Genomic DNA, 22263 nt, shown 5'->3' on the forward strand with positions numbered 1-22263 from the left:
CCTAGGGAGTTTTTAGCGCTGTCAGGTAATATCGGAATGCACCCTATATAAGCTAAAAAATTCTAATAAATGGTATGAATTTTAACGGTATGATTCAGTAACTAAATACAACAACAATAGCAATTCTCTAACGTAACCGGGTACAACAAAGCTTTAGAACCAGGCGTCACCAGAAACAGTGAAGGGATGCAACGTTACTATTCCGCTCTTTATGCCGTTTTCCACTTGCACTAAAGGGTACACCAGATGCGTTGACACTCTATGATATGTATAAACTCGATGACTTACTCCGAGTCTTGCGTATATCTGAGGCCGAAAGAGGGCTCGGTGGGCAAAGGATGACAACACTGATTTTTATTGTTGATCAGTAGATGGCAACCGTAATTTATCGCTTCATTCATTAGACCTTTTTATACATTTTATATCGGGTTTTTCGGTGTTTATGAAGCGATAGTGGGAAGTTTATACAGAGCATCGTAATTCCATTGGGATATAATAGAATGACAAGCGTATAGTGAGTAATACGCGTATCACCGTCTTACAGCGATATATGTGATGGTAAGTTTGAAATTCGTAATTTTTTAACTGCTGTCTCATCTGCTTTATCATGTTTAAAATTTCTACGTAAATAGTAACTGTTTTACAACAAGCACAAGAATGACGGGATATTGCTGACGAATTCCAGATCATCGTATCAAAAATGAATATTTTAATATATTCATAAACACAAAGTTTCGAATAACACTTGACAGAACTATCCGTTCTATGTTATCTAGCAAAGTTTGCGATAACGTTAATGTAACAAATGCGTAGAAAAAAGTTGTCTACTTGAACCGTTGGAGGTCAATCATGAAATTCATTTTACCAGTGGTACAATTGACATATCAGAAGGCTTTCGATGGTTGCGGTAACTGAGTTTTATCTTCATATTTAGCATTAACATTATGAACTTCAGCCTCACTGTTTGGTCCACTTTGTAATTCATTGGACTTCAATAGTTTTGTCATTACATTCTAGGGTCAGCCGAAGATTGAACAGATTGTCGAACCCAAAGACCACCCGAAAAAGCAGCAAACCTTCAGAATGATTCACAGATATTGTAAGTAGGTAAATTTTAATTCACATTCAACTGAAAATGTGTATTTTTTCCTAATATTGTAATTTTAGATCTAGACATCTTGAATCAAAATGGACACTAAATACCCCTTCATGAAACAGGTACAGACATGAGGATGCTATCCACAAAATGTATGCAAGAGTATAATGTTTATGAGAACATTAATGCAGCAGCAAAATATCTGACAACGAAACCTTCCTTATTAGCAGCCATAATCGCTGTAACCTTTGCCGTCGGTCTTCCAGTACTCCTATTCACTCTTTTCGCAATAACTACCATCATCTGTACATTTACAGGATTTATACTTATTGAAGGTAAGCTTGGATTAATTTACCTTCTTGATTTATAATACAATCATTTAATTTGTCTAATTATGAATATTTCTAGTTCATCGACTCCGCGTAATTAGCTGCACTTCATTAAATTGTATTTTACTTATAGGGACAATATTGGCATTCGGAACTGTTGTCTTATGTGGAGTGCTGCTGTCTACAATAATGTCAATACTGATGCTCGGAACATGCCTAGTAATAGTTTATTACATCTGCCTTCAAGTGTGTAGTGTGTTTAAAAAAGTCTAACAGATTTGTCGTTTGGAGCTTTTACAATGTCTAAATGACATCAATAAAATACTTTATGGACAGAGCAGAAAAAGTAAAAATTACATTGTTCGAATGTTGTGACTGACCTTGGATCAAAAGTTAATGAATCATTTTTTAAGGACTGAACATTACTTCAGAAGTTTTATTCAGTTCTTAGATATTCGAAAATAGTTTGTCATACTATTTTGTTCGAACATAATATTTCATCCGTTTTGAGGACTGACAACATCCCATTTTATTCACATTTTGTATCATTGATTTTGGAGCTCTAATCCCTCTGTATTGCTAGTGGTTCTGAATTAAATCTGGTAATAGGACCTCACTTTCCGTAAATATGAAAAAATGAACCTCGCCTTCGCTATGAATATTTAGCTCTGTCCAAAAGCTCTCTGGAACAAATTGGCGTCTTGTGCTCCACCTTACTACTTATTTATGTGTGAAGATTAGAGAGTTACATTGTTTTTGTTATTACTGTATTGTGCGGTTTTCAGTTTTTAATCGCGCAACAGTTTATTATTTTCGTTTATATAGTATATATAGTGATAAAAACAGATCTAAGAAATTTTTGCAGGTGAACTATAGTTCCGAGATATTAGTTATCGATTTGATTGTTTTAATTTTACCCACCTGTTATCGAACTGATGTAATATATTGTTTGCTTAATAATATGTATTTTACATTTTATAGTACTCTTTTAATAAACCACACATTGAACTATTCATTGACGTATGAAGAGAACAACATAAATTATTTTGAATCTATTTGGATATCAGATTGTTTTCTATTCCAGTGAATTGAAAGGTGATTTATCTACACAATATTTTACGAGGATAATCTGTACAATAATCATATTTATGAAATCAATTTCATACTATCACTTTGTGTGATATTGTCCACGATATACACATTCAATGGTTAATTCTGTAATTGTAGATCAATTGTTGAACTTACTTATTCACTGAATTATTTTCTTTTTCTTCATCGGTCTTGGAGAAATTTTTGTCCACTGAAAGTTGTATTTCTTTCCATAAAAGATCGCTCAACTCGTTACTCCCAATATCTTTGTGGAAAGAAAATGTGTGAATGTAGCTTTTTCTGTCTGTAACAACTGATGTTGGCTGAATGTAAGGAAAATACACTAAATATTTATACATATTGGAGAAAATAAAATTTTTCATCTAATTTGACTCACTAATTTAAACTGACCCACCAAATTTTTTCTCAGCTCTAAGTTCTCCAAGCAATCGTCTATAAAATACCTATAACGGACTAATGTTTCTTACAATTAGTTATAAACAAAGGATACGGCCTTTTCTTGCTTGGTCAAGTGCACCGTAGTCCCATCGTATCCTTGTAAATTGTTTGTACAAGTTAAATTTTTTCCTGAAACAGAATAAACTTACTGTGAAACAATGTGTTTAGAATATGAATCAAGTGTCACATTAAGTATATTTTCAATAAAAACAATCAATTACGAAATAAGATCAAATATTTGGAAAATTTACACGGATTTATAAATCCGTATACTTACTGTCCAAGGTCCAGAAGGCACTGATCTCTCAAGCTAGGTTTGATTACTCTCAATTCATTGCATTTTCGTTCAAGGTTGTAATTAGTTTTAATTATTTTATCCCTCTCAGTCTCTAATTCTTTCTAAAAAAAAAAAAGTAGTACGTAGTCAAATTTTGTGTAATAATTGCTACGTCAATGATAGTGATGCGGGAATTAGTTCAACACCATTGTAGTCTTTGAATGAAATCAAGTTTGGACTTACAAGTTTCTGGTTTTCTATATTTAACTTGATTGCTTTTTCTTCAAGAACTTTCTTGTTGATATTAAGCTTGTCTTTTGCTTCAGAAAGTTGGAGATACAGATCTTCAATTCTGCGCTGATCCTCTGCAAACAAAAATAATATTAAAAGTCAGCCATGATATACTACAATTCATTAATTTAACGTGGAAGTTGGGAATATTTATATAGCCACAGCTTTACAAAATCCTTACAAAGGATTCCACAAAGTTCAAGTAGCAAAAATACATTTCTTACTGTTCAAATACTAACCAGTCAAACGCACATCGTTCTCCTGCATGAAGGAATCAGTAACGGACATATGGTGGGTGATCATCTTGCATATCGCCTTGCTGGTGGGACAAGGATGATTTCTTTTATGCTTCGTAATATCAGTCATATTTATTGATATTCGTAGCCAAAGCCGCAAGAGTCAAGTTACTTCGCTTGGTTTCGCTCGTTTCGCTTTGAATTGAACGTTCCTCAAACCGAAGTGTCTGGAACAGTATTACTGTGATAGTTGTACAACCGCAAGAGAGATGAGTTATTACAGCTCATTTGTAAACAAGCATGACGAATCGGTAATTTTCTCAACTTCCAGCGACTCTTTACAACATTTGAATTGATCGAATCACACGATAAACACAGTAATCGCAGAAAACACTACTCGGAGAACCGTTGTTCCGTCATAATATTTTTAAACTGAAACTTTTTCTATGACTATGCAACTAGTATGGTTGGACTTCGCTAGAATATAGCGATTTCAACATACTTTCACGCCATCTCGTGGATTTTAGTGAAACCTGCAAGATAACTGCGTTCCAAAATTTGCTGGCAGCAGCGCTAAAAACTCCCTAAGACAGAGACAGAGGGAGTCACGAACTCGTGAGAGCAAAAGAGATGGAAAATTGATGACAGCACTGGAAGCTAATTTCGGAATAGACCCTAATGAGGTCCATTCATCCCTAGAGCATATATTGGGTGCGTTCCGAAATTAGCTTCCAGTGCTGTCAACTATCTTTTATCTCTTTTTCGCTGCCGAGTTTATTACTAGCTCCGTCTCGGTCCTAGGGAGTTTTTTTTATAGAGATTACAGTACCGTATATGCTCTAAGCATTCATCATTCTGTAAACAACCAAAATACGGATTCCCAATATTTTGTAAATTCCAATGGAAAGTTCGAAATTTTGCGTCCATAGGTCTTGGACTGGCGAGGGTTTCCCACATTTTAGTAGACCGGAGGTATCTGGCTGCTTTAGTCTAAATGAAAACAGGGAATTTCTGCCAAACACTATGCAATTGAAATACTTCAATGCACCGCCGTCGGAATCTGTCAAATTTGATCTGAAAGAGAGTTATGATTTGGTTATACGAAAACCAGCCGAAGCCGATAATGAGAGATTAGATCACTTGTTACGGTGGATTCTTTTGAATTCCCACAAGATTCGTGCTCCACCTGACACCGATCGATGGTTTGAATTTTTCAAAGTAAATTATTCATCACACGTTAAATGTTTCAATCTTTTCTTAGTAGCGCATTTGTCAGTTGCTAAAATGAGTTTAATTAGAATAAGTGATAATTATTGATGATTGACAATGTTCTTTATAATTGTTTATCGATTGCAGGCTACAGCCTCATTTTGTATGCTTCCGGGGTTTACTGACAATGCTTTGGTGTACTCCATTTGAAAAACAAGAAGGATGGATAATTTGTGCATCGAAGTGGCGGGGCACGATATACCTTTGCGCCTTCGATACAAAGGAGAAAAAGCTGCGAAAAAGCAACATATCTAAAAAGCAGCTACAATTTATGTCCTGGGGATTCAAATTTGAGCAATACTTACTCACCGGTATAAACAATTATTGATTGTTTATTACAATATCACTGATTTTTACGCTTTTCCCATCCCACCTCCTCCTTTCTTCATTCTCAATTAGTACTGTGTACTATTTTTCCAGATTTATATTCAGTGAGTTTAGGATCTTACAGATTCACCTGGAAAATTACCAGACACTTCAGAACCTGTTAATGAAGCTGAAGAATTTTGCTGTATGTTTTCATCCCGCCTTGGCAATAATAGATTGTTGTATGGCGCAGAGATGGATGGGGTTTCGTCCAATGAGATTTTAAGCGAGCCAATTGACTGGAAAAGGGTTAGATTTGTTGAGCTGAAGACAAGTCGAGTTATCGAAAACAGGCGTCAAGACGAAAACTTTAGAAAATATAAGTTAATTAAATGGTGGTGCCAAAGTTTTTTGGTCGGGATCGAAAATGTTTGTTGTGGATTCCGAGATGATCATGGTATAGTCAGAAATTTGACCAATTACAGTGTACCTGAGATGACTAGGATGTCAAAGGTGATTTAGTTTTATAAAGAATCCTTCAGATATCAGAGAACAGCATATTTTTCAGAAACATCAACGTTAATGTTAGATTTCTGGAAAATCTTTTTCTAGTATCTATAACTGTAATTATCGTAATTTTATTTATAAACCTTTGTGTAATTCGCAAAAATTCTATTATTATTGTTGTAGGGAATTTGGAACGCTTCAGAGTGTATGAACTTTTGCAATGAATTTTTGAATTTTGTTCAATCAGTTGTTGCAAAAGACTATAACGCATGTGTCTACAAATTCGAGTGGACACCGGGGAACGATGTGCAGGTTCATCGTATGGATAGTGAATCTGAGTACTCTTTCCTTCCTCAATGGTTCATTGATAAAGCCAAAGTACAAATGATGGAGCGGTGATAGTTTATCCACAGCTAAAGAAACAAAATTGTACAAAAAATAAACGTGGTCATTCAGTGTGACATTTTATTGAAAAGTTTAAGTTTTTACAAAACATTACCCTTACTTTTCCAATAATTATAAACAAGTAATAAGGTGTAATGTTTGCTTGTATATAATTTTTCTCAATGGTTCCTTGACCACAACTTTCTTTTCTTAAAAATTAAAATTCTTTCGGCTTCTCGTTTCCTATGACTAGTGACAGATAACCAGGTATTTTATATTACCTTTATTAACTTCGTCAAACTTTTCGATCTGAATCTCTTTCAACATCAACCATTCAAAGACTTTTGCCAAGAACTTGATTTACTGCTAACATTTCTTGACGGGACATTGGATTTAACATTAGTCCTGGAACAGGCTGAGTGTGCTCTAAATCACGAAGCTCGTTCACTTTAACTCTCAAATCACTCCTAATTTTGTTGATTTCAATATCGCACTCTCTTTGATCTACAACATGAAAAGAACTTTTGAAATTATTTTTTGAATGTACAGGATTGTACTCAATTGAACTTTCCTATATTTTTAAGTTTAGTTCTTTCACTAAATTCTACCTTTTGCAAGCAACTCTTGAGCAGAGTTTGTCGTCATTTTTATCAGTAATGGTCCAACAGCCATCCAAGTTTTATCAGATTTTTGATTCCTCAGAGCCCGCTCCCCCATTCTATCATCATTCCTTCGTTTATCCAGTGCAACAATTTCCTGCCTATCCATCAATATCTCTTCAGCCTTGGCCTCAACTTCTTCCAGATATTTCAATGTCTTCTGCTCGTCATTCATTGCGTAGTCTTTGTTACTATGCGAGAAACAGATCATAATGCTATATAATATCACAATCGTATCAATAAAAATCTAACAATTACTCAGATTATTGCATATGTTTTTTCGAGTACATTGAACATATCTTCATTTTGTAAAAAAGTCTACTTGGTTTATTGTCTCTTTATTCTGATTGAGATTACCAATCTTACGATTAGGTATAACTGATCCTAACAAGACATGGAAACAATAATTAACATCAGTTTATAATTTCTTGAAAATCACAAAAGTAAGTAGCACATCTTTTTGTACACATTGTAGAAAACAAAGTGCTTACATCATTCATTCCAGTCGTACCAATAGTCAATGAATCTTTTTTCCACTTCACCAAAAAGGGAATATACTACAAGCTTTGCAAAATAAAGAGTAATGCACGTATCGAAAGGAATTATAATATGAAGTTTTAAAACCAAGTTTTTAAGAGGGATTCTAGTCTGGAAATTTCCAAAAATAAATGTTTTTTTTTTTTTTATTGCATATTTTTTAAGTGGAAACCTATGCATGCATTCAGTTTACATAGGCTTTTGTTATTCGGACAATGGATTTGTCAATAATAATGTTATGACCGTGCTTTTTTAAAGTTCAAAGCAGTGTTATGCTGCAAGAGGATATAATTTATAATTTGGTCAATTTTCAAACTTTTCACTAAACCTAAGTGAATCTATAATCAATAACTTATATTTAAAGAATCTTTTTTTTCATTCAGGTAAAATTTATGATCCATAGAGGTTGCACCAATTGGGCCCCCGTGTCCCATATTTTTATACATAAAAAATCACAAAACTTCACAAATACATGTAATAAATGTTGCAAGAAAAAATAATTAATTGAGATGTCATTTCCTTCATAAAAAAAATCATGATTCTAACCATTCGTATGCAACTTCCAGACTGGGATACTCTCTTCATTTGCAACTTTGTAAAATAATGCAGGTTGATTGAACCATTAACAACTCGTATCGTATGAATGATTTTCTACTGAAGTTGTAGATATTTTCAACATGTTACATTAAATGAAGTGAGACTCGTACGTCTCCAGAATACGTGGAACGAAGTGTCCAAAACAATGCAGTGTAATTATTTTTCATCTTCCACTACCAAATTGTTTGTGTTCAGTCTTAGAGTCTTGGAAGTTTGGTTCTATACGTCAAGAATACATACATAAAACATATGATGTAGGCACTTTGCTACTTGAATTGTAATCTCAACTGCAGCCGTGTCTATACTACCTAACTATTTATATATTGTGTATAGCAATTCATACTAAATCAACTGTCACACCATTGATTTTTAAACAGTAATAAAATACACATCTTATGGTTGTTCAATCATTGAACATTAGATTCTAGAACAAGTAGTCTGGGAAAAAGCTGTTACTCGTATCGTTTGATCTTACACAGCTTCTTCGGTTAATAGCCTTTTTTGATCATATTGAAGTTAGAAACATTATTGTAATGAGGCATGTTGAGGAAAACCGTTCATTTCGCGAGATCGTAACTGTCTGAATTTCAGTAAACAATCGTACTCATATTTTGAAAATTTATATCCTTCAAAGTTCTTGTAACATGGAAAAATAGTCATGTTTTTTTCAATGTTTCGTTACAATAACATAACTAATTTCAACCTCATTTTTCTTCAACACTTTCCTAACGACTCAATTATTCTAAAGTAATTGTAGTGCTCTATACAAATTTGAAGTAAGTTGCTCCAGCCTTCTTTTTACTCTCTGATCAAACTCCTCTTCATTTGTGTAGAATAATTCTGATCCGATGCTCCGCACTTTCCTTGCCTCAAACTCAATATCTTGATCTCCATACATCCAGTTTTCGTCCACAATAATCTTACGTCGCCTCTAATACCCACATATCCTTTAATAATATTTTTTTAAACAATCAATATCCGAGCGATGTTCGTTCAATGTCAGCTAAGCTGTAGTGACGACAAATTTGTTTCTTCCTTTTTAAAGCTGACAAATCCAATCCAATCGATTCTTGCGAACAAATGATTATTGCATTCAAATCTTTCTTACAGAAACACAGGTAATTTCTGTTTTCTGATATGAAAGAAAGCATTATAATAAACTTTCTTCTGACCTTACACTTGCAAGAAGCTATTGCAACTCAATTGAATAGTTATTCCTCCACCGCAACGCCAGTGGCAGCTGAATTACGGCTGAAAATGGGCAAATTCAAGACAATGCTATTCTTATCATTCGATCTTTCATAGCTTCTCTGGACAATAATTTTTCTCTATCTTTTTTCCTTAAGGTCTTTGGACGGATTAGCCGTACTGGCGAAACTGCAGATGCATCCTCTGGCTTAAAATGAGTTACTCGAGCTTCTTTGTTATCTCCTTGACCTAGACCTTTTCGATCTCTTTTAAGAATTGTCTTGATTGGATACTTTGCGCCCTGGCCTGAAGGTCCCAGCCCAGTTTCTTCATCCCATCCGGTATTCAAAAGCATCTGATACCCTTTATTTTGTTTCGTTATCCCGTATGCAACAGAGCGCAATTTTGGTTTAGTATTAAAAATGTGCAGCGTTGAAGACTCATGCTGCTTAACAGATGTTTCTTTGAAAGCAGCTCTGCATATTTCACAATAAAACTCAAATTTTAAATTGTTGGCATTTTGTCGAATGGATTGAAGCTCATTTTTAAGTGACCCTTCTACTTTTGTTGTTTTAGCCCGTTCATCGTCACGTGAAAAAACAATGTCATTTTTATCACATGACAAAGTTGGGCTACTTTTGATATCTTCAGTCTCTTTCTGACTACTTTTCTTTCTCAGTAGAGCTACGATATTCAAATGATTTCTTTTAAGAGCTAACTGAGCCGCTGTCAAACCAGATTTCTCCTTTGCTTTCTTATTTACCCCAAGTTTCAACAGATATTGAATAATTTCAAAATTACCATTATATGCTGCTGACATCAACGGAGTCCACCCAAAATCGTCGGACACATTAACATTATCTGAATTCAAATGTTTCCTTAAAAAATGTAAATCATTCTGCTCCACTGCTTTCAGAATTGAATTCGTGCTGACATTCTTGATGACTTTTTGTGTAAATAGGGAATTGTTAGAATTGAATAGATTGCTATGTTGTTCTCTAGCTGTGTCAGATTTGGCCCAAGTATCCTGCTGAAAATTTTGGTAGATGATACCTTCGTAAGTTTTCTTCGCCTCGATTCCTTCGAAATTAAGTCGTCCAGAAAAATTCTTTGCAGATTTACTCGGCACCTCAGCGGACTCCTTGACGAAACTTTTCCAAGGTATGTCAACTGTAGTTAACGCAACCCAGTTTGGATGCAAAGACATGGCAAAGTGTTTTCGTTCAAACTCGAGGTTGTGAGTATTAGTTTATTTCGAAAACTGGTGATGCACAGAATTAAAATAAGCAATTTGACTCGCAATTTGATGTGTAAATTTTGCTAGTTTATGATGACAGCTTCAAGACTTCCCTGTCAATATCCATGGTTAGGAATGTTATTACGAAAAAGAAGCCTACCATCGTAGAAATGCATATCTGAATTTTTTACCTTAAAAAATTCTTCGATTTTAGGCTTTTAGTTTCTTATGTCTGTTTATTCGCTTCACGAGGCTATGTTTACGACGAAGTGGTATCTACGGTCACAATTGCTACTACTCAGTGACCATAAATAAGCCTGAGAACATAGTCTGTGAAGGCTGTCGCTGGGTACTTCTAGTTCTAGGGGTCTCTAGTCTCTAACTACTGACTCTATACTGTGATGTAACAAAATAAAATGTGTTCCTCCGGTGGTCGTGTTTTCGTCCTGTTCTGCGCCGACCATATGAAAGCCATCTTTCAGACAATCCCGAATGCGATAGATTAAAAATCCAAGATGGCCTTCATATGGAAGAGGTACGCGCATAGACTTATTGTGATAGACTGCGCAGCCCGCGCACCGAGCTGAATTCGTAATTAAAATGAGAAGGCAACAGCTTACCCTGTAAGATTTCTGCGACAATGATCTGGCGACACTGGCTGCGCAGAAATACATGATTATGTTCTTACATCACGAGCACTATGCGAGCTACTTTCTACTTATAGTGCCATCTAGCGTATCTCTGCGGTATTGAATTTGAGCAGAACCCGAAGGTCAAGTGGATCGACACAAACAAAAGAGAAATAAAATCCAAACCGTTTCCAAACTGACAGCCGCCTTTGAACAATCGCGTCTGACAAACCCTCTAAGCTGTCAAACGTTATGACTTGTTGACGTAGAAATACATATTTGGTAAGCACTGATAATGACATATGGACAGAATTGCGCGATTTTTTACTGAACGATCGATTCGTTTCTCTGCGCTACTGTCTACTTTTTATAACTCCAATCCACAGAAGTGTGACGGCAACCTCACAATCCAAGATATCATAGGTTAAAATACGTACGCAACACTTCACTTGCGTTTCCATGTGTATTTTTGTAAGAAAGTATCCAATAATATAAAATAATATAAATCGTAATTTTGTACGGCATCGAACACATACGTGTATAACGTATGTATTATTTCAATCCTTAGATGATTCAAGACTCCTTAATCCGATTTAATCCATTGATACTGAAACTTGTCAATATATTACTCAACACTGTCAAACACAGTGTTAAACGAAGTATTTCTCATTTCTGTTATAAGAATTCATTTTACTGTATATCTTGTACGTAATATTCACACTGTCGTGAATAATTACAAAAAATTTTCTATCAATCTTCAACTACACTTTTTTTAATGTGTGTAATAAAACTTCTAAATTATATTGACTTATAGTTTTAATCCTAGGTATATCGTACCTTGATGAATTTAATTTTGGAAATCAAAATTGTACAGTGCTTTTAATTATACTTTGAACTTTGTGTTTATCATTGAAATAATAATTCTTATAATATTATACCTCAAGAGTTGAGATGCCGAGTTCGTACTTATACGCCATTAACAATGAGGGAAGAGTATTCGGACTTTCGACATCAGGCAACATGTGGAGAGAATTCATGTACTTGGGACTGGAGTTTAAACAACTCTCTGCAGTGCCTCATTTCATGTGGGCCATTGGGGGTGATCGTCAAGTTTACGTCCACGTACATGGACTAGATATACCCATACGCATCAAGGAAGAAACCTATGAAAACGAAGTAGGTTTGTCTGCCTATTACTGATCCTTGTTATAAGAAAATCATTTATATTCCATGTAATGAAAATTTATTATTCTCAGTTCATATTGATTTTTCACTTTTCGAAGCAAATGTGTTTAAGGAATCGTTTTACACGATAAAACTTTGAAAAAGTGCTGTACCAGTTGTTACACAATAATTCTACAATCACATTCAAACTCAGTTTCAAAATGCCAAATAAAATTACTCTTTTCAGCTATAACTCAAAACTGAATTCTGTCACTATCAACATCTTTTATGGTTTAGATTTTATCATATATTTAGAAAAGAAAATTAAGGAAGGCCGAAATTGATGCACCGCAACATAAAGGAAGCGATATCTAAAATTACTGGATTTCTACTGTTAATTGTTTAAGATGCAAGACAAATTAAATGAAGTAATTTCGATAGCTCTTTCAGTCAATTCACATCCATTCGCGGAGTTGTTCTAACATGACTGGCACTGTTTCAAAAACGAGCATTTACTTCACTTTGAGTTTTCTCAAAAACGTGATATGAGGAAAAGTTTCTGTTAACAAATTCGTATTTGGCATCAAAACATGCTCATGAAAGAGTTTACTCATTCTATAATGAAAAACCTATGTAAGACAGTTTTATAAGACTGATACAAAATTCCTTTCTAGATCATTTTACTTTCCTCGTTATATCCTATCTCAAGTAATGATTGGCAAAAACTTGGGCCGTGAAAAGTTAACTAATATTTATTGTAATTTTATCTTACTTCAGCGTTGGCTACCCTTGGAAGGTTTCAGTGGGCGACTTTTACCAACAGATAGATACAACTTTTCAAGTCAAGATGGTACGGTTGATCGTAGTCGCGATAAAGTTAAGCTTCCATCTATGGCATGGCAGTGGGAAGGCGATTGGCACATTGAAACAACGCTCGATGGTCAGCCATTAGATCATGATGTATGTGCAACTTTCACATGTGACCTTAGATATTATCTATGTGAATTTGGTATAACCAAGATTGCAAATTCATAAAAAAACACACCCTTTAGGGCTGGACTTACGCAGTGGACTTTCCAGCAACTTATTCGACAAATAAACAGTGGAAATCATGCGTCAGAAGGCGGAAATGGGTTCGATATCGGAGGTACAGTGCAATGAACTCGTGGTGCGCTATAGCACCTCTGCACAAAGATGCTACTAAGGTAACGAGCAACAGAATAACTGTGGATACAATCGTACGACAGACTCAATTTTCTACGTATTGACGTTCAAACTGTATTTGAAATGTTTGAAACTGTAGGAGCCTTTCATAGATGTGGCTGTCGGTGGAAATCAGATTCTTGGTGGGCATTCGGGAAGCATGGTAGTTTGGGCAGTCACGGCCCATGGTAGGGTATGTATTACTATTATTATTAAAGATTATATATTACTTTTCAACTATCAATTTCTACCTCAATATTCGATAATTGCTGTATCCAGATAATGTTCAGAGTCGGAGTAAGCACAACATCACCAGAAGGACAAAGGTGGAGTGCCATCAAGACGTCCAATGGCTACGAGGCTATTCAAGTCAGTGTTGGACCGACTGGACTTGCTTGGATCATACTAACGAATGGAAAGGCACTCGTCCGCACTGGAGTGTGCAGAGAAAATCTTATGGGTACATCGAACATTGATTAAATCCAAGTTCGGACATATATTTAAATAAATATTTTACTTCTTTTTATTCTTTCAACCTCCTTTTACAGCTATTTTATTTTTTCGTTAAATAACAGAGTTCTCCAGCTGATATTGGATAAATAATAATATCAGGACGCAGAATGCCACTGAAAGGTTTAATAAATTTGGCACTTTCCTTGTCTTACTCTTGAATACCATTAAAAATTTGAGTAACTTTTCAAAAATCGGCAAATTCATATTTCAATCCATAACAAGTAAGAGTATGTTTCCTTACATTCCAATTGACTTAGTTGCTAATTACTTTGATACATCAATTTCTCAGGTGATGGCTGGGCAGAGGTAGAACCGCCAAATGATAAACTCCGCCTAACTCAAGTTGGAGTTGGCATAGATTCCGTGTGGGCTATTACTAATGACGGTAGTGTTTGGTTCAGAAAAGGTGTTAATGGCCAGTCGAGTATGTTGTGTGAACAGATGGCTACAGGAACTGGATGGGTTGATATGCTAAGTAAAATGGCTCTAGTTTCAGTTTCACCGGGTGATCAGGTGATGCAATAAAGCCTTTCCATGCAAACAAATGTGACTGAGAATCCAACACGTTAATTAATGAAGTAAATATGTTTAAAGGTATGGGCGATAGGTCATGACGATCGCTGTTTATATTACCGAACTGGAATCCGGGGGACAGATCGAACTGGAAAAAAATGGAGGATGATTAACGCACCTCTCCAGCTTAGCAGGGCAAGCAGTAATGCTAGCCTTTCATCTAGTAATCGTCATAGTCTTTGTGGTACTCCACAGCAACAGCGGCACCAAAGTTGGGGCTCCTTGGTAAAGTAATATTTAATAAAAATGACTAAGATCAGTGAATTTTATTAACGCTGTTCTTGAAATCAATGTTTGCATTTTTTAGACTCGGCCACACAGTACTGGGGATGGAGCGGCACTGATCAGGGATTGGGAAGAACAATCTAGATCCGCACCTACCCCCACATCTTTGAAATTGTTGCAACGCACAAGCGATGGTACTTCCACAAACAATTTGCAACAGACCTCATCCCAGGAATCTTATCTTAATGAGAATAAAAATAGGTGAATAAGTATAAAAATAACGTTACAATGCGTTTACGTAATTCAAGATGATTGTCAAATTCTTTTTTCGAACTACTTCGCAGATCATCAAATTCAGTGAATACGAATGACTTGACTGAAGCTAGTGTTGCCAATATAACAATATCCAACGAGTCATTAACCAAAGGTGGAGAATCCATCGTCGTTTCTGGGAAAGGAATGAGCAATACCGTTAAGGTTAATTAAAACTAAAATATTTAAATATTCTTTGTTTTTCGTCTCTGACAAAGTATATTACTTTGATAAGTTTTCAGGTAAATCCGGCTGCATGGAGCCCGGTTCATTCGGTAGGATCTATGGTTGGTGTTGAAGCACATCCCGAAACAGACGGCAGTGTATTTGATCCTGATTTAACTGGAGATTCCGGTGTTTATGGAGAAGATGAAAGTACAGCTGCGATGTATTGGGCTGAATATGACGTTTTATGGTGCAAGATCGAAGCTGGTGCCTGTTTCATTGATCAGGCTAACCCTCCAAAGTGGCGAGTTAAAAATATACTGTTAAAATATAAACCTCAGAAAACAATAACATATACGTTAATTTGATTTTAACAGTATGAAAAAACTTGATTTCATCTAAAATGTAAAAATCATTTCAAAGCTTTAGGTACTTCATTATTTTGCGTGTTATTATTGTCGACCATATAAGTATGTGATAGAGGTAGCGGTGATATACGTGGAAAGTCTTTCGTTAAACAACAACGAAAGCTATAACAATATTTTACTTATTTAAAATTTCCTTCGTATTTTAGGATGATAGAGGGTGATGGCACTGCTTGTGGTGAACTAACTGAACCATGGAGGGAGCATATTCTTTGCAATCTTAAGAAGCGATTAAAAGACTTGGACGCGAATACCTTATCGTATGAAAAAGCAATTGAAATGTGGGTTTTCATTAAGAATAATTATTACCATTTTTAAATTTGAATATGATACGAAGAGAATAATGAAAATACATTCGAACACTGGTAAATTGCACGTATTGGGTCGTCTAGGTCATCCTCTGTGAAAAATGGTGATGCACGATGTCAATTGAAAGGCAGCAAAGCATATGAAGACTGTGTTCTTGAACTAGAATGGATTAGCAATACAAGTGGTTACGTAGATTCTGGTACACTTACCATTTTGAATACAGACGGTGCAACTACCATGGTAAAACAAATTTTTAACAATCACTGCTTTTTCATTATCATTTGTTCGTACTTGCTAGATGACTTTGGCCAAAATATATAATTCTCAAATTCCACTTTCAGTTGCAATTCCCAATATCCGAAATAGTATGCGTAGTCTGCTGCAGCGAGCCAGGAAACCCAAGACTTGCAATACACACTCCTAATTTAACCCGCTCAAAAATCTTAAGACTGCAATTTGCTAGTGATACTGAGATGGAAGATTGGATGGATAATCTTACTACAGGTAAGACTAATGAAAAAATACAATATTATTTCAATAACTCTATCAGTAATACACAAGTTATGTGAAAAAAAATAAGGATAATTTCGATTCCTAATTGCTAATGTTAATTTCAGTCTCGTGCCAAATAAATAATCTTCATGGAAAGCCGGGTCCAAATTCAATTTGGGTAACTACTGGTCTTGGAGATGTCTTCGTTTATGATACAGGAATGGCTGAGGTAATTTTTCTATGAAAAAATTCTGTTAAATAATTGGTACACTTGAATGTTTTAATTTTAGAAACTTCACTTTTCTGATTTATTCTAGGCTAGCCAATTAGTTGACGGTGTTTATACACAGGAATTACATACATCTGGAAACCAATTACCATTTGAAAGCATTTTACACAATGGATTCGGACCTGGAAGTTCTTTACACATGTCGGTTTGCCTTTATGACGACGCGGACAGGTACTCATATTTTTCTGGAATCATTGTTGTACTGAACAACATTCCTGACAGCTTGCTGCAAGAAAAAGTTCATTTCTAACAAGACAATAACTATTTTGAAATAGATTGAGAAAGATTTCTTGAGATATTGAGATTTTATAACAACTGGTTATTAGATTTGAACTAAGACGTATAATTGATATTACAACAGATTGGCAATAAATCTGGTTTGCTATACAACAACGACAATGAAGCAACAAAAAGCAGCTGAAGGTCATGACATAGCTCTGCACTTCAATCCCCGATTAAACGAAGACGTGATTGTGAGAAATACGTATCAGTCCGGTCAATGGGGCGACGAAGAAAGAGTTGGAGAGAGTCCGTTGAAGGCAGGCTCCGATTATACCCTGAAATTCGTCTGTGAGCAAAGGGGGTACAGAATTTTTATTAATGACGTCGAATATACCTTTTACAGTCACAGAATACCACCAGAGAACATAACGCATCTTCGCATCAAAGGGCTGATGACACTAAGTAGTGTTTGTTACAAAACGACATCTGTAAGTGAAACTCGCTAATCTCTTCAAAACATAAAAATAAGTGAAAAGTATCTCATTTCTTATTTCAGCATGTGTATTACTAATGTTCAGAATTTTACTTATTTTCTTACTGTTGCAGGTAATCATTGAGCCAATAAAAATATTTTGGAGACAAATGGGAGGACATTTGAGGAGGGTGGAAACGTGTAGTGTTGGAGTAACATGGGGAATAGGATACGATAATACAGCGTACGTTTATACAGGAGGCTGGGGTGGAAATTTCTTGAAAGGTTATTGAATCAACTGCAATTAGTTTGCAGTGTTACATTTGCTACTCGTATACTTACTAATCGATATTTATTACTCACAATCAGTTACAAAATTCGAATATTTTAGGTTTACGGTCTAACAATACCGGCATCAATTCAATGGTAGATACGCACAACTACTTTGTTTATGAGAATCAACGATGGAATCCTGTTACCGGTTATACATCCCATGGATTACCAACCGATCGATATATGTGGAGTGACGTAACAGGGCGTCACAAGCGAACGCGAGAACACACCAAAACTCTATCAATGCACTGGCAATGGGTAGGGACAAAATTATCCATTTAAATTTAACAATTTCAACAATCGTGAATACTTTTGTTGAATTAGGTATCAGACTGGATAATAGACTTCCATACTCCTGGTGGTGTTGATAGAGATGGTTGGCAATATGCCATGGATTTCCCTGCACAATACCACGGTCGTAAACAGTTCACCGATTATGTAAGAAGACGAAGGTGGTTTAGGCGTTGTCAGTTGAAAACTAGCGGACCCTGGCAGGAACTAGGAAATACAAAAATCGTCGACGTCTCGTTATACGTGAGCAAATTCATCGTCGTATGATGTACAATGATCTTCATTTTATCGGTAACAGCTGTAGATGCCTCAATCGAAAGAAAATAGGATTCAAAGTACTGATATGTTACTGATTTAAATTTCCTAGTATTTCTGAAATATATGTACAGGCCAGATCCATTTCTTGTTAAGAAATAGGATGCATTCTTTTCTTTCTTGTTTAAGAGCACTGTAGAACAATCGCATCCCCGGATTTTATAAGTTAAATATGATACTGAAATCGAATTCACATATTTGAGAACATCGTATCTAAATATTTTAAACATGAGCACCATTGGGTGATGATTAATTACTAGAAATCATTTCATATACTATCCAGATTCCAGATGGCACTGATAGTTTACATTAGGGTTTAATTATTCCTAATTTATGGCATCTTAGACAACAAGTAAACCAGGTGATGACGGTTTCATAAACGTATGGGCTGTTGCTGCTAATGGGGAAGCATTGTTCAGGCGTGGTGTTTCAGAATCGTGCCCATTAGTGAGTATAATATTTTGGTTAACTTTAGATAACTGCGATAATGTCCTCACGATAGTATGTAAAGGTTCTCATTATTTTCGTTGCGAAAAAATTTGCACATTAAAAAATATCCCAGATGTAAATGATATGTAATTTTTCCAAAATTAACCTTTACAACATATATGAGTATTATGAAAATTGATGACTTTCTCTATTCCCAGGGAGTTTCCTGGGAACATATACCCAGTGATCAGGCACTGATCGGCATTAGCTGCGGTCCAGAGGGTCAAGTTTGGGCTGTTGGTAAAAATGGAACTTCATACTGGAGATTTGGAATAAGTTCATCCAAGCCAACTGGTAAATATCTCCTCAGAGATGTGTCCACTTATTAAAATCAATGGTAATTAATAATGATTATTAATTATCATTTCAGGTGAAACGTGGCAAAATGTAGAGCCTCCATCAGGGGCCCAGGTGAAACAGATTTCAGTCGGAAAAGATGTAGTTTGGGCACTGGATACAACCGGCCGATTATCAGTACGTCGGGAAGTTACAGCAAAAATTTTCCCCGAAGGAACATACTGGCAAACTTTACCAGCCATGCCAAATGATCCAATCCATATCGGTGCGAGAAAGTATTTTTTACAAAACTTTTTCAGTTCTCCCTTGTTTTCTTTCGATATCACGAAACATTGCAGAAGCACCATGTTAGAAATGCTAAGAGGTGCATTTACACAAGTTTATGTTACCTTTTTTTTTGTTGCATTTGTTATGTTATCATGTATCCAATAGTAGCATATTAAGTAGTGATTTGGCACCGTTTTTTCATTTATTGTAATTACTTTTTTGTTGTAGCAACAATTGTTGAAAACGATAACATAGCAGACAATTTTTGTATATTATATACAGATACTTCTGTTCCAACTGCCAAACAAGGATTTCGTCATATATCTGTGGGTAGAGAAAAGGGTCAAGTATGGGCTGTCTCTGGAGCTGGCATTGTTTGTCGGAGAATAGGTATAACTGATGAAAATCCAGCTGGAACCGGATGGACAACTGGTATTGGTGTAAGTATAGATTTGTCGTTATTCTATTAATAATTTTACCAACCATCTGTTTTAATAAATTCGTTTCTTTAGGCAAATTGGCAGTACATAAGTGCCGGTGGTCTTGTAAACCAGGTACAATAACATCAGTTATTCATCGCAAAAACCATTGAAGTACACAACCAAAGAGCATAAAGTTGCAGCAGAACTTTATTGTTATCAACTTCGATCGGTCCATTGATCCTCTTTTTCACTTCAGTAAGCTTTCCCAATGACATGTGAGAGTACCCAATTAATTTGATCATGGGCCCAAGCTCCAGTCAAGGATATTGCATAACTCCTTTATTTTAAAAACATAAATCCAGAGCAGTTCATGAAAACGCACTGCTCCTGTACTGAAGGAATTACCATTGAATTAATGTACATATAATACTCCAATTATTCGAATTGTTATAGACCATAATTGTCAGATATTTTTATCATTCCTTTAAGATTCAAAATAATGATCAAAATGTTTAGAAGCAACAGAAGATCATTCAAATACAAATCACGAATTGTGACAGTTAGAAATTTAGAAAATCAGCTTACAAAATAATCTGGTGGCCGAATCAAACTTAAGTAATCAATCATCGTTTCGTGCTTAATAGTTTAGCCAAGATTATATCAGCATAATGTCAAAATTGTTATTTAACAGTTTTTCAATGGAGACGGAAAAAGTCTATTGCTAGTACGTTTTGCTCGTTGAATTAAATAACGCTTTTAGGATAAAGTATTCTCTGAAGAAAAAAAGGACACCAAGATAAGAAGATATGATTATGCAGTATTATTATGCAAAAAATTGATCAGTCATTTAAAAAGATTCTGGAATTCGAGCTTATTATCTCGAAAAATAGACTTGAATTTTTCTACAAGCGTAGTGATATTTGTCAGGTACTTCGTTTTCATATTCATATCTAAAATATTGTATACTTTCTAAGCGAAAACCTATTTTGTGATAAGCATTGAAGATATATTTGAGGTTCACCTACCCAGTATCACTGTACCAAAAACGTTAGATTTTATTGTAGGCACTTATAGTGTACAAGATTATTTATCGGCTGTTCAGCATGAGTATGACTAAAGCAGCCCGTTTTAATAAACCTAATCCGGTCTTTTGTTTAAAATTTAGATGTTCAGTAATCAATAGTTGACCCTGTAGATTCAAAAGATAGAATTTATTATATTCTTTTCGTAGCAAATGAGTGGTTCACATAATATAATATGTTGTTGTGGAGTAATTTTAATATCTTCATTAATTTGGTAGTTATTTCAACATGTTTCTTATTTTTCTCAATCGAACACTCGCTAAGAGATCAACTAATGATTCCAGTCCTCCACATCTTACGCTATCACAGTGTTGCATTCCTTACTTGATAGGAGTGTTAGTAGATATGAGGATCCAGTCATTTTAAGTTGGCGATGAGTGAGTTTTTGTATCAACTGATTAATGTCCCAATTTTCTCTCAATGCAAACATACAACAATTTGTAACTGCTTCCTAACTCTTGAATCATTGAAGCACTTCTCGTCTTATACATTGGATCATAAAGACAATATCTTTGTGTAAAGTAATTTTATTTTTGCTACCAATATTTATTTTCGTAATCTAGAATTTAGAATCGTAATATTCTTATCAGACATAATCGAGCATAGATGCTGCTGAGTTGAAATACGGTCGTACGGCTGTGATTTTCCACCAAAAAATGTGTTTTGCATAATTTATCTTTTACTTATTCATCGTATTACGCAATACAATGAAATCAGCATTGCTAGTTTTACTGCAAAAAAATGAGTTTTAACATAAATAAAATTAATGAAACTATGGCAATTCACTTATTGAATATATATTCATCATTGAAAACACAGAAAACAGTTCTCTTAAGGGGCGACTTTGGTGAAATTGTGATAAACCGAAGCTTTTGTTTTTAAAATGACTGAAGGAAATGCACACGAAAATTCCTTCCTATAAGACTTAGATTATGATAGCATGACATGTCCTGATAAAAATTTCAATCTTCTGTGAAGAATATTCATAGCAGAAAATTGAAGTTTTTGTATAGGATACGTACTACTGTAAATTGAATTTTCTGTTACATCTCTTTAAATCATTCCCCCCCCCCCCCCCTTCCCGCCCCTCAATAGAGATACATTAATCTTTTATTGGGATTCTTACATCTGGGCTAATACTAAGTATAAACCGTGGCATAAATACTCAAAGAACATAATACTAAATTTCTTTTAAACCTAATTATAATAGCTAAGCACCTTCTCAAATGAAGTACTGAAAAATAAATATTATTTATAATATCAATATTTTCCTATATATTTCAATTTTTACAGATAAAATGTTTCGTCCAATA

General features: G+C 35.0%; 6 protein-coding genes across 14 annotated transcripts in view; 3 read left to right on the top strand and 3 right to left on the bottom strand.

Moving 5' to 3' along the window:
- The first annotated feature begins 375 nt into the window (after positions 1 to 375).
- Positions 376 to 2436, top strand: LOC124410492. Its single transcript, XM_046888908.1, has 4 exons — positions 376 to 558; positions 1018 to 1099; positions 1219 to 1431; positions 1559 to 2436. The coding sequence occupies exons 1-4, from the start codon at positions 556 to 558 to the stop codon at positions 1696 to 1698; spliced, it is 438 nt and encodes a 145-aa protein (XP_046744864.1). The 5' UTR covers positions 376 to 555; the 3' UTR covers positions 1699 to 2436.
- A 25-nt stretch (positions 2437 to 2461) lies between these two features.
- On the bottom strand, positions 2462 to 4318 carry LOC124410491. The gene is made up of 5 exons (XM_046888907.1): positions 3781 to 4318; positions 3494 to 3615; positions 3251 to 3372; positions 3026 to 3102; positions 2462 to 2827 (listed from the first exon to the last, which is right to left on the bottom strand). The coding sequence occupies exons 1-5, from the start codon at positions 3905 to 3907 to the stop codon at positions 2667 to 2669; spliced, it is 609 nt and encodes a 202-aa protein (XP_046744863.1). The 5' UTR covers positions 3908 to 4318; the 3' UTR covers positions 2462 to 2666.
- A 309-nt stretch (positions 4319 to 4627) lies between these two features.
- On the top strand, positions 4628 to 6327 carry LOC124410488 (decapping and exoribonuclease protein-like). Its single transcript, XM_046888902.1, has 4 exons — positions 4628 to 4979; positions 5134 to 5357; positions 5498 to 5865; positions 6043 to 6327. Exons 1-4 carry the CDS (start codon positions 4678 to 4680, stop codon positions 6256 to 6258), a joined length of 1110 nt encoding a protein of 369 aa, XP_046744858.1. The 5' UTR covers positions 4628 to 4677; the 3' UTR covers positions 6259 to 6327.
- A 42-nt stretch (positions 6328 to 6369) lies between these two features.
- The window catches only part of LOC124410493 (p53 and DNA damage-regulated protein 1), a 29514-nt gene continuing 13620 nt past the window's right edge, over positions 6370 to 22263 (bottom strand). Inside the window, exons 3-5 of one of the 4 annotated variants that reach the window (XM_046888910.1) lie at positions 18134 to 18155; positions 6852 to 7093; positions 6370 to 6747 (exon numbers count right to left, since the gene is read on the bottom strand). In XM_046888910.1, coding sequence (XP_046744866.1) covers positions 6578 to 6747; positions 6852 to 7093; positions 18134 to 18138 — 417 coding nt within the window. In that variant the 5' untranslated portion in view covers positions 18139 to 18155 and the 3' untranslated portion in view covers positions 6370 to 6577. The other 3 variants (XM_046888911.1, XM_046888912.1, XM_046888909.1) reach the window with 3 other exon arrangements.
- Positions 8837 to 10645, bottom strand: LOC124410487 (G patch domain and ankyrin repeat-containing protein 1 homolog). The gene has a single exon (XM_046888901.1). It carries the CDS (start codon positions 10429 to 10431, stop codon positions 9304 to 9306), a length of 1128 nt encoding a protein of 375 aa, XP_046744857.1. The 5' UTR covers positions 10432 to 10645; the 3' UTR covers positions 8837 to 9303.
- LOC124410482 (tectonin beta-propeller repeat-containing protein) lies at positions 11238 to 21731 on the top strand. Of its 6 annotated transcripts, none has more exons than XM_046888889.1 (25): positions 11244 to 11519; positions 12035 to 12266; positions 13032 to 13214; positions 13307 to 13459; positions 13558 to 13650; positions 13737 to 13917; positions 14260 to 14483; positions 14565 to 14768; positions 14851 to 15029; positions 15113 to 15245; positions 15323 to 15549; positions 15820 to 15951; positions 16063 to 16219; positions 16321 to 16483; positions 16597 to 16700; positions 16789 to 16931; positions 17122 to 17470; positions 17589 to 17739; positions 17846 to 18045; positions 18112 to 18321; positions 18739 to 18840; positions 19041 to 19176; positions 19253 to 19444; positions 19675 to 19886; positions 19959 to 21731. In XM_046888889.1, the coding sequence occupies exons 2-25, from the start codon at positions 12042 to 12044 to the stop codon at positions 20007 to 20009; spliced, it is 4104 nt and encodes a 1367-aa protein (XP_046744845.1). In that variant the 5' UTR covers positions 11244 to 11519; positions 12035 to 12041; the 3' UTR covers positions 20010 to 21731. The 6 variants fall into 6 exon arrangements, with proteins under 6 accessions (XP_046744851.1, XP_046744845.1, XP_046744846.1 ...); XM_046888890.1 differs by having other exon boundaries at positions 11244 to 11372; XM_046888893.1 differs by having other exon boundaries at positions 11248 to 11519; positions 19729 to 19886.

The sequence above is a fragment of the Diprion similis genome, chromosome 9 (assembly GCF_021155765.1).
Source record: "Diprion similis isolate iyDipSimi1 chromosome 9, iyDipSimi1.1, whole genome shotgun sequence".
NCBI classification, from domain to species: Eukaryota; Metazoa; Arthropoda; class Insecta; order Hymenoptera; family Diprionidae; genus Diprion; species Diprion similis.